This window comes from Haliotis rufescens, unplaced genomic scaffold (assembly GCF_023055435.1).
Source record: "Haliotis rufescens isolate VD_foot unplaced genomic scaffold, xgHalRufe1.0.p SCAF_11, whole genome shotgun sequence".
Taxonomy (NCBI): domain Eukaryota; kingdom Metazoa; phylum Mollusca; class Gastropoda; order Lepetellida; family Haliotidae; genus Haliotis; species Haliotis rufescens.
The window spans coordinates 33,182,497-33,199,005 of NW_025963791.1; the positions used below are offsets into that span (position 1 = coordinate 33,182,497).

The 16,509-nt window shown below is 40.0% G+C and overlaps 1 protein-coding gene and 1 long non-coding RNA gene across 2 annotated transcripts; both read right to left on the reverse strand.

Annotated features, from left to right (window-relative positions):
* Window positions 1-1,497: 1,497 nt before the first annotated feature.
* On the reverse strand, window positions 1,498-5,591 carry LOC124151208. The gene is made up of 3 exons (XM_048392626.1): window positions 5,453-5,591; window positions 4,181-4,478; window positions 1,498-3,309 (listed from the first exon to the last, which is right to left on the reverse strand). Exons 2-3 carry the CDS (start codon window positions 4,476-4,478, stop codon window positions 1,682-1,684), a joined length of 1,926 nt encoding a protein of 641 aa, XP_048248583.1. The 5' UTR covers window positions 5,453-5,591; the 3' UTR covers window positions 1,498-1,681.
* A 3,985-nt stretch (window positions 5,592-9,576) lies between these two features.
* Window positions 9,577-12,266, reverse strand: LOC124151210. Its single transcript, XR_007219984.1, has 3 exons — window positions 11,795-12,266; window positions 10,624-10,804; window positions 9,577-9,706 (listed from the first exon to the last, which is right to left on the reverse strand). It is a non-coding gene; the product is annotated as an uncharacterized LOC124151210 (long non-coding RNA).
* Between the last annotated feature and the right edge of the window lie 4,243 nt (window positions 12,267-16,509).

Here is a 16,509-nt window from a genome sequence, read left to right on the forward strand (position 1 = left end):
ATAGACACGCCAAACCTAGAAGCCAACTGCATTAAAATCACATTAAATAACCGAAAAATAAACATCATCAATATATACCACTGGGCGGAACAAAAAGTCCAACCTGAGGATCTAAACAAACTACTTCAAATAAGCGATAAATCTACTATATTCCTAGGAAACTTAACGCTCACCATCCTACATGGAGCATAGATGATAAAATAGATAATCATGGCAAATTAATCTCCGAATGGATAGAAACAAACGACCTAGTACTCCTAAATAACAACCAACCCACGAGTTACGATAAGATAAACCAAAAAATGTCGGCTATCGACCTAACCATATGCACCGCAGATCTATCTCAAAGTACTCAATGGGAAGTGCACGACGTCCCGCTAGGTAGTGACCACTTCCCGATAAACATAACCATAGTAAATACAAACGTACCAATCCAAACAGAAAACCAAGAACCAAAATTCTATTACAATAAAGCTAACTGGGACCAATTCCAAGATATCTGCAACGAAGCTAACTTAAACGAAATAGAAAATAATGACCCAGAAACCTATTGTAAAAACCTAACAGACGAATATATAATAAAGGCAGCCAAAACCTCCATTCCCTTCAAAACATCAGGCAAACCCACGGTACCATGGTGGAATGAGGAAATAGAACAGACTAGACGAAAACGTAAATCAGCCTTCAATAAAGCAAAACGCGACTACAAACATCTAAACATAGCCCACGAACTAAACCACCAGGTTCAAAAACTAGTCCAACTAGACAAAAGTAGAGACTGGAAAAAATTCTGCGAAGGTATAAATAACCGTACAGATGCCAGAACGGTCTGGCGCAAAATCCACGTCATTAGAGGCTTAAAACGACATAAAAAAACCCTAACATTAACAACTCAACCAACCCCGCCAAAAAAGCAAATAATCTCGCCAACCACTTTTCGGCCGTTAGCAGTAACACCAACTTCAGACAAAAATTCCAAGATAAACTTAAAACAAAAAACAAACCTACAAAAGAACCAAACAATAACAATCTAGAAATAAACCAACCCTACAAAATGGAGGAGCTCCTCTACGTAATCCAAAACAGGAAAAAGGGCACAGCCCCAGGATTAGACCTAACTTCTTAACAAATAATTAAAAAAAACACCCTAAAACTATATCCTACTCCCTGGAAACAGGCCCTAGTCATACCAATCCCTAAACCTAATAAACCAGCTAATCAAGCTAACTCACATCGACCAATATCTCAACTTCAAACTTATGCAAAGTAATGGAATCAATGGCTAAAAATAGATTACAACATTACCTAACCCAAAATAACATCAACTATTGAACTGCATGGCAAGTATTTATAAAACGACCGGGGGCGGAAATATTCTGGGGGGAGATTTTATTTCGTAGGGTGGGGGAGAGTTTATTTCGAGAGGGGCGGAACTGTACCGGTATAAATTCGCCGGGGGGAGACTTTATTCTGGGGGCGAATATATTTCGTGGAGGCGATTTAATAAAGAGAACCAGGTTGCTAAACACATAATGTGATGTGTAATGATGTGGAAATAATGTCTGTTGATACACCTTTGTATGATCATTCACACCCCAATCGGAAGAGTCTATTTTGAGTTGTTATAGTGAATTTAACACCAGTAATAGTGATGATTGAAATCATGCAATTGTTGATGTGACTACATGAAGTTGACTTCCTGTATCCGACGTCCACCACAAACATACAGTGTGTCATGTCTATCGACATACAATCCCCATGGATCACAGCCACTGACCTGATGATCTGTGACATAATCCCCTGTCTCTGTCAGCCTTGTAACCTCACTGGTGCCTGCAACCAGGATGTCTCCTGTTGGAGTAGTTGTAATACCATAAGGAATGAGTGCTCTGTCTCCGGTAGGGGCGTATCTCCACACAACATCCCCCTCTGACGTCACACATGTCACAGACCTAGTCTCCAAGTCAGACACGAGTATGTTGCCCTTGTTGTTGACACACATATAGGCGGGGTAGGCAAACAGTGTCTCATTGTTGTGTGTAGTAACTGACCTCAGCACGTGTCCCGCCATGTCCAGGATATCAAAACAGTAAAAGGTACCTGCTGCTAGAGATGAAGGACTCAAAACAGCAAGACTGACGTACCTCTTGCTTGTTGTGATGATAGAGAGCAGCACCAGGTCAGGGGTCACTTCTACTGTTACAATCTGACTGGAGTCAGGGACAGCAACCATCACCTGGTTCTCCTTCAACCGTGTTACACCATGGGGAGAGCCATCCAGGGGAAGTTTACTGTGGCATGTCAAGTTGTTTCTGGTGTAGAAGGATTTCACACACTTGTTATTGAAGTCAGTGACTACAACTGTCTGTATACCATCAACAACCAGAACTGTGACGTCACGAAATACAGGCTCACCCTTATCACCCGCCATCCTCCCATCTATCACGTCAACTCGCACTTGAGACGGCAGACATGTGCCCTGATCCTGGTATGTGACGTCAATCTTCCCCAGCTGTAGGTCATCTAGGATGTGCTGGACGTTGTCAGTGTCAGGTGTGAACCTGATTTCATCTATTCTCCGTGTGTCTGCTGTGTCTGTGTCCCTGACGTCCCCCAACTCTACAGACCCCGATTCCCAGGCCTGATACGCGCCATACAGGTCCATCTCACAGTCCGATTCCAAGCCCTGGTCAATGAACTCACAATGTTGTCTGTACATCTGCATCTCAATCTCTTCAAGTTTAACATCGGCTTTAAGTTGCTTAGTTTGTTTGTCTGTCATATCCCTGACTTCATTCATCAGTTGTTTTCCTTTCTGCTTGATGTTGGCTATGGCTCTCTCAACATCAGATTTAATATGATTTTCTACTGCTATTTTGTTTTTCGCAATTCCGCTAATTTTCTCGTCTGTGTTCTTAACAATTGTTTCTTTTCTATGTATTTTCTTTGATAACTGTTTAGCATGCTTTCTTAAATGGTATTTCAGGTTTGGCAACATTGACTGAATGGTAACGACAGACTCACATTTCCTATGGTATACAACACAACATGTCTGACACACAGCTTTGTGGCAGTCTTTACATACAAGCTTTATAACCTCATCCTTGTGTTCCCTGCAAACGACCTTGCGTCTCCTTTTCACCTTGACCTCCCCTGAAAGGTCACAGATCTCATGGTCATGTGATGCTGGATTTGCAACATGCATCTTGACACATCTCTCGCAGAGGGACACTTGACACTCAGAACACCATGAGGCTCCCGGAATTGTCTCCCCTAACTTCTCACACACTGAGCAACATGAAGCGGAACCTGCAAGTGGACATGTCTATAGTTATTTGACATATCATGACAAGGTAAAATCCCCCCCCCCTTCCCCTCACCTATTTTCAATGCACGAATAGAGCGACGGGTGTAGGCTTGGAGTTCAAGTGTTGGCTCGTCACGCCCATGTGTTTAATATGTGAAGCCCCATATTGGCTTGATTGGCAGTGGCGTGAAACTGAACTCATTCACCCAGTTATGTACATGTAGTTCAACAGGTATAATTGCTCTAAAAGTGTACAGTTTTCATCACGATTATCAGGGGCGATGGGGAAGGCAAGAGGTTTAAGTGTTAGCCAGGTTTGATTCCCCAAATGAATAAAATGTGTGAAGCCCATTTCTTGTGTCTCCTGCAGTGATATCGCTTGAACATTGCTGAAGGCGGCAAAAATACATACTCACTCACTCACTCACTCACTCACTCACTATTATCAACCTGAAACATTCTATCATTACAAATACCCTTTTCATAAACTGCCATTTGTTGATGTTTTCAGATAATAATATTTTCAAGGGCTTTATAGATGATATGAATATATTAGCATCATGTAAACCGAATCAATCAGCAGGTCAATTAGCATTGCCAGTGCACATTGTCCCGACGTCAAAATATATTGTAAATATTTCTATGCCCTGAGTACAGATAAGTCATGTTTGTAACAAATGTATATTTTCTGGAGTCGTTAAGTGGAGTTAATTGGTATAATTGAACATACTGTTAACAGCAATACTGTAATTATACTGTATGTTTAAACACATATCGAGTACCCTTTAACATGCCTTTATTACAAACATGTTTCTTATTACTAGATATCAGTTTGTGAAATAATGTGTAATACATAATGTAATAAACCAATACCTGTTTTGACAACGTCAGCTTGTGTGTCAATCAACCCCTGTATAATGATGCTGGGTTTGATCTGCCCCGCCCACTCCTCAACAGGCCGTCTGGGATGGGGGACCTTGGTATCTTGTCGACAGAAGGCACAGGGGATCGTCTTGGACTGTGCAGCATCTGGTCTGGTTTGGATGTATTTAGTGACACATTTTCTGCAGAATGTGTGATCACACCTCAGTGTACAGGGGTCTGTGTACAGTTCCTGGCAGATCACACAGGTGAGGAATTCCGTCACTTTCTCAGCCCGCGACGTCGCCATCTGTAAAACATAAATAACTGTTCACTTTTCCAAGAAATAATTTCAGTTGAAAATGTTCCGTCTTTGTAATGGCGTTACATATGTTTTGTTTGGGACAATAACATTTCTTGAGTGCCACTTCGGGCTTACCTTCCATATCAAGCTGACACGCGATGATATAACTGAAATACTGCATAACGCGGCATAACACCAAACACAATCACCCCGTCAGTAACTTGTGTGCACCACTAAGTATGCTGAAACGCCTCTGTAAACCCATGTCGAATGAGCAATTTACATATTATTTCTTGTCACAAAAGTAACCATATCGACCAATCCATAGTGCTACAGGAATAACAGATGCTACACAGCGTGACATCATGTCAAACAAGGTGTTTCAGAACGTATTTGTTTATACTATTGTTTCAATAAAATATGTTCCTACATTATAGTTTTTTTATGAGTTCTGTCATAAGAACAAGCTCGATCGTTGTTTCCACACAATAAAAGATTTACCTAGAATAGATGAACCGAAACTGAATATATGAACGTATAGTGATCATGTGAGATGAGATTTAATGTCAACTTCACTAATGTAGATGTGGCAATAAACTGTCGTCATTGAAATGCTAACTTTAAAACAACTACCCATAGGGTCTTGTATTGATGACCTGTAATCCACCTCCGTCAACACCAATCAAGCCTTGATTTACTGGTAATAGACACGCCCCCTCACAGTCACAATACAAGGGAGGCAACTGTGAACGTTAGTATTAAGGACCAAGTCAACATATCTTTATTGCGTCATTTTTACACGTCGACGAATGACTTTGTTAACCTGAATGTCAAACATTTGTAAAACCCATAACAATAAAAGAAATTTAAATCAATATACTTTACATTTTTTTTATTTTTGGGGCCAACAATTCCTACTTTCGGTTTCTCTTCCTTTAATGTTTCGTGTGTTTTTAAGTTTAAACTTAAGAAACGCATACCTTATATAAGTTTGATGCTGTCGAAGTCCTGAATAAACAAGTATACTAGTTCTTCATGTGCACTGTGTGAGATTTAATTGTATGTCCTGGATGCCTTGAAATAACCAAATCCCACCTCGGTTCACACCTGTGCCTACCTGTGCCTTCCCTTTCGCATGACATACAAGGGAGGTAACTGCGAAATCTCGACTAGTGGTGATTCAAAAGCGATCAAATCTGATGACGACGTAGGTTCCTGGATCGAATCAAGGATGATTCTTATAACGTCGAAAGAGATCGGCACATTTCAATATACACAGAGTACACACTCTAAACAGTATTTATGTAATATGCTAAGATGTTTTACACATTCGTATTTGTACAATTATGTGCGAACATGTATACATGTAATGTCGTTTATAGCAGTACAAGAAGTAAAAAGTTGGACAAGCAGCTATATGGCAGGTGTGGCGATCGACATGTCATAGATGTTACAATTAAGAAATATACCACAGATACAATAACTTTCCTGAAACGTAAATAACAATCTTACCAGTATTTCAAAGTAATCTGAACGGGCAAATCAACACACCGTCATGTAAACATCTTAAGCCCGAGAAACATGTAGGTGTTACACCACTCTTACACCAGCAGGATTCATGGGGCCTCCATATGTTACAAAAAATATTTGTTAAAAGTCATATATAAACTGTTGTGGTCAGAAGCATCAGATCACTAATTGAGGTCACGGAGTGTAATGTTAGTATCAGATATGTTGACTGCATGCTGAATAATATCTCGTTTCGTTTTACTTGAACACAAAACCTGCATATGTAGCACGTGCGATACCCTACAGGTCATCTCTTACTTGTTTCCCTTAGTACGTATGGTGACTAATGTTTAACCTCTGATAGCATTTACTGATTTCAATACACGAGATTTAACGTATGCATTTACGTATTTTCCTTTTCCTTCATGATTTATTGATGTAATGATACATGGCCCTGATCGAGTTAGGATCTGTGCGATGAAGGAATATCCCTATTTACTTCTACAGGACGGTGTTCCTTTCCATATATATATTGAGATAGTGTCATCTCCATGAGTAGGTATATGCTGGCTGAATGAGTATTTATCTCACGGTAGGCTGCGTTTACAAATACAAATTTACACTTGAGTCTGTGAGTGAAGAATGTAACCCAATGGGGACGTTACTATTGACATCTCATTGATCAAAACAGATGTTCAGTTGCATTGTCATGCTGAAGGGTCACCCTTCGATGGACAGCTGTGTTTCAAAACTTGTTGACAAATATAACTGTGGATTTATGCTGTATGTGTTGAATAATGATATCCTATTTCAATATCTCCTATGACCCTACATAAAAACTACTGAACACTCATTTATATATGTGTGAGACTGGAAGAAACATGAAACGAAACAGCTGAGAAGCTAGCTTTATTGTTTGTTTTAGTTGGCAACATGAATTCTTATATCAACCAAATAAGGATTGTAAAAGCATTCAAACATTTGTCTTAATTATCCCTGCATTCGCTTCATTCAGCAATATTCCAACTATATGACGTCGGCCTGTAAACAATCGAGTCTGTACCAGACAATCCAGTTATTGACATAATGAGCATCGACCCACGTCATTGGGATACGATTATATGCATCAAGCAACTAGCCTGACCACCCGATCCCTCGACATTAACTGCACAAAATGTCCAATACCCTCGTGAGAATAAGAATGAGATCCCACTTTCAGATGAATATGTAACCATGAGATCCCACATTTAGATCAATATGTAACCATGCGATGACTCATCTAGATGAATATGTAGGCATGAGATCCAACCTTTAGGTAAACACGTCAGCATGAGATCCCATTTTTAGATGAACTTGTAAGCATGATATCCCAACTTTAGATGAACATGTAGGCATGAGATCCCACTTTTAGATGAACATGTAAACATGAGATCCCACTTTTAGATGAACATGTCAACATGAGATCCTACTTTTACATGAACATGTAAGCATGAGATCCCACTTTTAGATGAACATGTAAACATGAGATCCCACTTTTAGATGAACATGTCAACATGAGATCCCACTTTTAGATGAACATGTAAACATGAGATGAACTTGTAGGCATGAGGTTCCACTTTTAGATGAACATGTAAGCATGAGATCCCACTTTTAGATGAACATTTAAACATGAGATCCTACTTTTAGATGAACATGTAAACATGAGATGAACTTGTAGGCATGAGATCCCACTTTTAGATGAACATGTAAACATGAGATCCCACTTTTAGATGAACATGTAAGCATGAGATCCCACTTTTAGATGAACATGTAAACATGAGATCCCACTTTTAGATGAACATGTCAACATGAGATCCCACTTTTAGATGAACATGTAAACATGAGATGAACTTGTAGGCATGAGGTTCCACTTTTAGATGAACATGTAAGCATGAGATCCCACTTTAAGATGAACATGTAAACATGAGATCCCACTTTTAGATGAACATGTAAACATGAGATGAACTTGTAGGCATGAGATCCCACTTTTAGATGAACATGTAAACATGAGATCCCACTTTTAGATGAACATGTAAACATGAGATGAACTTGTAGGCATGAGGTTCCACTTTTAGATGAACTTGTAAGCATGAGATCCCACTTTTAGATGAACATGTAAACATGAGATCCCACTTTAAGATGAACATGTAAACATGAGATTCCACTTTTAGATGAACATGTAGGCATGAGGTTCCACTTTTAGATGAACATGTAAACATGAGATCCAACTTTTAGATGAACATGTAAACATGAGATGAACTTGTAGGCATCAGGTTCCACTTTTAGATGAACTTGTAAGCATGAGATCCCACTTTTAGATGAACATGTAAACATGAGATCCTACTTTTAGATGAACATGTAAACATGAGATCCTACTTTTAGATGAACATGTAAACATGAGATCCCACTTTTAGATGAACATGTAGGCATGAGATCCGTCTTTTAGATGAACATGTAAACATGAGATCCTACTTTTAGATGAACATGTAAACATGAGATCCCACTTATAGATGAACATGTCAACATGAGATCCTACTTTTAGATGAACATGTAGGCATGAGATCCCACTTTTAGATGAACATGTAAACATGAGATCCTACTTTTAGATGAACATGTAAGCATGAGATCCCACTTTTAGATGAACATGTAAACATGAGATCCCACTTTTAGATGAACATGTAAACATGAGATCCTACTTTTAGATGAACATGTAGGCATGAGATCCCACTTTTAGATGAACATGTAAACATGAGATCCCACTTTTTAGATGAACATGTAAACATGAGATCCCACTTTTAGGTGAACATGTAAACATGAGATGAACTTGTAAGCATGAGATCCCACTTTTAGGTGAACAAGCAAGCATGAGATTTCACCTTTAGATAAACATGTAAACATGGTTTGGAATTAATAACAATCGCAACTAAAATCTGAAGCATATTTATTTTCAAACAACTCAGAAAATGAATGTCTGCCCATATTTAGCTGATCACTCGCACTCCTCGTGGGATAAAGTTTGCAATAGTAAGTAAGGGATAAGTAATAAACATCTATCACGTCAGATACAATATATTGGTTAATGGATGCAGGCGGGTTTTGGGTTTTAAAATACAGATTTAAGTAAACTCCATCAGTTACTTTTTATCCTAGTAAAACCTGCTTTACAAGTCTTCCTGTTTCGCCTGCACCTTTCTCAATCGTTGTTTTGTGGCTGTGTACAGATCGTGAGACGTGATGTTCTCAGCCCTGTCATAGAACTGGCGGAACACCTGCGCGTTCATATGGTAGAATGCCAACTCATGCTTTCGGCGATGGTCGGGGACGATTTGGCCGTTTTCGTCAAATTTCTGTGCAGGTAAAGGACATCCAAAATGGTTCAGATTTGCCTGTGCTTTCGCGACAGGCTTCCCGGCTTTAGTTGCATTAAGCGCGTTGTGAAGTTTGTCACAGAGGAAACACTCATATCCTGAAGCAGCCTTCCCAAAACGTCCACCTGCATACTCCCCTGGTGATACCCGCACGAGTTCTGACTTCAGCCTTGGATTTGAAATGTCCGTGTGTTTGAATTGGAGGTATGACTCATACTGTTCGTCGTTCCGATCAAGCTGCTTGATGAACGCAGCCAAGTCTTGAATAGTGTCAAAGTCTTCGACCAGAATCGCTGATTTGGTGGATGGTAAAAAGTCCTGAAAGTACGTTTTAAGTAGAGCTGATTTTAAATTGCATTTATTTGAATAGAAAAAACTACAATCAGAAAAAAAGATGTATAATAATTACTATTCTTTCCGAGGCTGAGAGCTAACATTCTAGTCGACTACATGTTTTTTCAATTCATGACAAATATATTCTCAAAGTCCTTTCACGCCTTTAATGCCACAGTACACATTTATAACATGACCATACACATTTATAACATGACCATAAAACAGAAATGATTTATCGGCACAGTCGCACTTTAACATTCATTCTTTATTCGTTAGTTTATCTTTCTTCTTTAGTTTTTCTCATTCAGCTCTTCAGATAATAGAAACAGATCACAATGGGGGTTCACAGTTTCAAATCATATATTAAGTTACTGTATTATTGTGTCTGGATGTGTCCTCGAAGGTTAAATGAACATTTAGGCATACATGCGTCAAACGTAGAACCCGTGATTCTTAGATTGTGGTTGAAAAATAATCATGATGATAACAATGGTTCAGGAAAAATCTTTCTTCGCTGTCGAACCCTCCACCTGTACATGGATGACCAGCTACTCCGTTAGTCTTGTCTAACGCTAAGTTGAATAGCTTACTGCAAAACGTTTCCATTCATCCGTTACACGAGACGATAACTATACTTAAGACCAAAGCTTACCCTCTGCCCTATCGTAGTCGTTTATTGTATCGAAGTTGTTTAGAAAATGTAATTATGATTATGCCTTTACATCTACGACTTACGACTTTGTGTGTCTTGGGTACAGCCTAAGAAAATATATACTTATATACCCTAACGAAAATGCCACCACACAAACAAGACATCTCGGCCATCTTTTTGTCTCGTGGTCCAAGTAAAAGAACATATACTCTCACCGAAATGTGTCCACACACAAAAGTCATCTCACCCTGATTGTCGGCGAGCCGAGCACAATAGGGACAGTTCCCACCTGTAGAGGGCGCCACAACTTCTCTGTGATGTAGTCGTCACAGATGGCGTTCTCAAAAGCTATGGCAAACTTGTAGCGGGCGACAAGTCTCAAAAAGTCTGGCTTCATGTATCCTGCTATACCGTCGAGTTTCTTGAATCTATATGCAACAGAAAAAGAATGGTTACAGTTTAATAGTTGCAAAGTGCTGTTCATTCCACACTGTATCTTTCTAACAAAATAGATAGACTTGCCCAGTCTACATTTTGATAACAGTGAGTGCATGTAGGTCGGAAATGTGGTAGAAGATTATGAGCTGTACTGACCATGCTATATATTATGATAACAAATTAACATTGTGTTGAAATGATAACGAGCCCAGTTACATGTATGCCATGGCCTAAACGATGGGTTCCATTTGCCTCCAAAATACATATATGACTAAGTGAAAACAGGCTCGGGATACATAATGTGTGCGCGTGTGTGTGTATATGTGTGTGTGTGTTTGTGTGCATGTGTGTGTGTGCGCGCGCGCGCGCGTGTGTGTGTGTGTGTGTGGATGTTCGTGCGTGTGTGCGTGTGCGTGTGCGTGTGTGTGTGTATGTGTGTGTGTGTGTGTGTTTATGTGTGTGTGTATGTGTGTGTGTATGTGTGTTGGGTTGATAATATTCGTTAAATGGGCATATTCCCTGTGTATGTGTGTGTGCATGTCTGCATGTATGTGCGTGTGTCTTTATGCGTGTATGTCTGTGTGTGTATCTTTATGTGTGTATGTGTATGAATGTGTATGATTGTGTATGTGAGTGTCTGTATTTGTGACTTTATCAGTGTATATGTGTGTGTCTGTGTCTGTGTGTCTGTATTCGTGTATGTCTGTCTGTATGTCTGTGTGTGTGTCTGTATGTGTGTGTCTGTATTCGTGTATGTCTGTCTGTATGTGTGTGTGTCTGTATGTGTGTGTGTCTGTATTCGTGTATGTCTGTCTGTATGTCTGTGTGTGTATGTTTGACTGTATCAGTGTGTATATGTGTGTGTCTGTATTCGTGTATGTCTGTCTGTATGTCTGTGTGTGTGTCTGTATTCGTGTATGTCTGTCTGTGTGTCTGTGTGTGTGTGTATGTTTGACTGCATATGGTTCAGGTAGACTCACTCTTCTGTGTCTTCAAGTCCTTGTTGTGGAGACAAGGGCCGTAGGAATCTACATCGACATAGTTCTGCAACGTCGTGACGTACTGCTCCCTGTTGGATGGTGTGTTGCAGTCGCTGTGGACAAATATAATTGGAGCTAGGCCACCATCTGTCCTCATCACGTTCTTTCTGTCTGTGGGGAATAAATATTCTTTACTGAGCAGTGTCTCTTTGTTTGTCAGCCAGTGGGTGGTGAGCGGGTAGTCAGAACCCCTCTTGAAAGTCGATGTGTAGTTGAACAGCTCTATAGTGCTCCTGAATGAAAACAGCCAATCTTTGTTCATGGGCGACTCTTCGTGGATCAATGCCCAAATATCGCCATCCTTCCTTGGGGAAGGAAGACCACTCGACAGAAAGAATGAGCCGTAAAATATGTACATCTGAAAATATAAATGGAAGATTGATAGTCCCTCTGGCAAAAGGTACAACTTCTGACTGTCTATGTTCTGAAGGCGTCACGGACGAGTGTGCGTAGTGTGGCCATTTGACGCCAAGGTTGTCGTGCGTTTTTCGCTTTGAAAGAAGAGGCTGTTTTGACGAAGTTTTTAATGTTGCGGTGAACACGAATGAAATAAAACTATTATGTGACAGGCATCGGCAAACTTACTGAAGCGAGACTTTTCTCTAAAGTTCATGTCAGTCTAATCCCCTATAACCTACATAATATATCGCGATAATGGTCGGTTGTAAGAACACTGAAATCATGACGCTCCATGTAGGTAGATACTTTTGGGTAGTTTCTTTCGCAAACATGCCTACACACATAGTTGACATGATCGACCGTTTGTACTGGTAAAGCTTAATATGACGGTGACACAATTTCAGTAACACATAGAGCAGGTAAATTGCAATGGAAGCGTCACTCAGTAGCCGTCACATCCAAAATTATCGCAAACATTTACCGTGTATATGTTGTCATGGTTACTCACCATGGCTTCCTGATGCTGCAGTCGTGTCTTGTTCCTGGACACGAGACATCTCTGATGCGTCTCACAGGAGATGACATAATCGGGATATTTGCCTATCGACTCCCACCAAGTCAAGACTGGCAGGGTGGCGTGACTCTCATCCAACCCATAGCTGACGACTTGCCCTTCACAGTGAAAATGTAAACATAGCTCACTCCAACCTCTCCCTCGGTGGGTGGGAAGGTGGGTGGGACGGTGGAAGGGTCGTTTGAAGGGTCGGTGGGTGGCTCGCTGGAAGTGTGTGTGGGTCGGTAGAAGGGAGGGTGGATCGTTGGGTGGGTGGGTCGGTCAGTCGGTGGGACCACGTTTCTCAGGTGACGGTCATGGCAGACTGTCAATATTCAAGTCTGGACCAAACAAACCTTGAATTTAAAGCATGAGCCCCGATGAACGACAGGTTTCGATCCATGTCGATTCGTACGAAAATCGAAGTATCCTGAGAACCAATTCTACCCCGGAATCAACATGGAGACCATGTTCTACATCATGGCATGGAAGGTTGCCATGTCTGTAGAGATGAGTGCCATTCACTCACCATAACATACAGAACCAGTCCCATCCAGATTCGATGACTGAGTGAGTGAGTTTGGTTTTACGCCGCTTTTAGCAATATTCCAGCAATATCACGGCGGGGGGACATCAGAAATGGGCTTCACACATTGTACCCATGTCGGGAATCGAACCCGGGTCTTCGGCGTGACGAGCGAACGCTTTAACCACTAGGCTACCCGACCGCCCCTTCGATGACTGAAGATACAGGGATACAGTTGCAATATGGCTTGGTTCGTTAACATGTATAAAGTCCCATGACTCCAGGTAACTGAAACATGCTGACCCCAACACATGACCCACACAACGCAACTGATGAAAGAAAGATGTTTTACCGTATTCGACGTACTAAGCGCCCAGGGCGCTCTCCAAATTAGAAATAGGGGGCCCTTATTAGAATATAATTTTCGTGAGAACAAAAAACACTTGAAAAATCGTAAATTTCGTGGTTTATGCTAACAGCATGAAATGATACAAAAGAATAGTCTGTGCGGATTATACACGACAGATTTTTTTCAATAATTTAATTACCCATAATTAAGGGTGCATATAACACACGGGTGCGTATTATACACGAATAGATAAGTCTTGTGAACATTGATCAATCGGAAGGGGTGCAAATAAGGATTGTTCACTAGCTATTCAATATATTAGCAAATGTGGGCGCTTATTCTAGCGTCGAATACGGTATGTTGTTTTCGTAAATGTTCTGACATCCTTCCTTGTCTCATGTTTTCATGACCTACTAAGTTCACAGTACATATCAATTATACTACAGCGACAAAACCGTTTCCATATTAACAAGAAATCTATCCTGAAAGCAGATTCGTTTACAATTCCACTATATGATGATCATGTGTTTAGTAATCACTATCAAATAGTGATGACACCATGTGCTCGTAAAAAGGTGAGCGTATCCTGCCCCACCGGTGGCACCCGTCACAAACACATGCAAAGGCACGTCAGTTGTTCACTTGAAATACACGAGAACATTTGGAACAAGTCAAATGATGGAAGAGCATTGGATATTATTATTTACATCTATTATATCCGTGAAAATATTTAAAAGATAATTATTAGCCACATTACAGCCTCAATGTGTTAGGTAAAGAAATAGTGACCAAACGTACCATCACCCGCTGTGTAACAAGTCCAAATCAACGCCGAAAGAGAGATTTTGTCTGAAACATACAACAATATCACAATATCATGGTGTCAAAATACCAAAGCTTGAAGACACATTTTTTCACAACGCATCTTTTACAATCACACTGCACATGTCAAGTGAACACTATACCATTGTGTATAGCAAATGGTCTTGGGGTATTGAAGAGTATGAGTAGGGTGACGTCTAACCGAATCACCAGTCATCCTTAAAACAAAATAGCCATACCATAGCTATGTTAATATGAAACTGTACATAAATTACACATCACTGTCTTCATACATGATCAATATCCTGTTGTATCAAGGATCCATGTATACCAGAAATAACTTGACCAACCTGGAAGAATAACTTAGACAGAGCAATCACCCCGTCTCGATCAATGGCACAGGTACATGTTTATCAGCATTTCCTATTCAAAACACATTCTCAATGCGCGCAGATGTGTCCCGTCTCGGTTGCATGTCGCGTCTCTGGAGATTATACTTCATACACACGCTAACGTCCTGATATTGGTTGCGTTACCCGGCCAGGCGAGTCTACTCAAGCATATGTGCAGTCACCCGTATCACTGGGTTCAGCCTTGTACGAGACGTATGAAAATAACTGTCAATAACAGACAAAGTATGACCAAAATCGCATAACAGAATCAACTGCACTGCACACATACAGTTAAGATTTCCTCGTCTGTTTGAGTACGAAAGGGCAGACATGTCAAGAGTCGATCTTTTGAGGGGCTTAATGTATTTCGTCTTTTGTGATCTGTCATACTTCTAGTTTGTAGCTGACGTTTGTTGTTGGTTTCAATTTCTATAATGTTTAGAGTCTAAAGAAACCATAACAAATGTCAGGTTTAAACACATTGAGGCACCTAAACCCTATGATATGTAGTTGGAATATTAATGATTGCGGCATTTACCTCATCATATCACCGGCATCTCATTACCGTGTATGCTTGCTGATATCATGTCAATCAAATTGACGACAGGCCTGCGGACAATAGACACACCAACCGGCAGATATGTATTATGTATACTAATAACAAGTGCGCTGACCAATGTGTTAACAAAGAGGTTTGTATGTATTAAGTGATGAAATTTCGTATTTCTCTGAAAATATAAAACCGATATCTCACTCCAGTGAATTAACACTTTATGGCTGAACGGTTTTCAATCTGCCTCATTCACATTGTGTTTGAGATAACTAAGAAATTACATGACAAACAATACGTTTGTCTTTTATTGTCATAACGTGTTTCTCATTGTTGAAACATCAACTATGTCAGGTCACTTGAAAATACAAATATTCACTATTTATTTCCACGCTATATAACACTGCACATTCATAACCCTTCACATCAGGCTTATTTATATCAAATCAGCATACATTATGCAGAGACGGGGTCATTATGCACTTTGTGTCGTAAATATCATACAGGTAATACATGTTCTACTGCATCCATGTAGGTGAGGAAACGATATCACGTGACAGATAAATCACTTCCGTGTCAGCTCAGTCCAGCGTTATCAGGGATTAAGACAAGCACTCTACACATTCTTTGTGATTAGTGAATGAAGCATTCATAGACTAACTTCTTCTGAATGTTAAATGTATATCTTTTCACCATTGAAAATCGTGCAAAGTTGCTTTGGCTGTAAATTGATAACAATATCCCGTTTACATCTGTAATGATCTAAATAGTAAATGGTTCTTTTGCTCAATTTCACTACAAACAGTGTGTTCCTTGACAGCTGTCGCACTACACGATCAGCTAATTGAACAACAGAGCCTCTTCTAAATAAGTATACATGTATGTTTAGATTGTGCAAAGACATTCTAAACCTACAGATGTGATATGTACATTCCTGGGTGTAAATGTGATTTTAAATCAGCATACCTGGATAGAAATTAAGATGTTGATTTTGAATCATGACCAGACTGCGTAAACATATCATCCTGTCTTTGCTTTAAATTCCACACACAAACATTCTCATT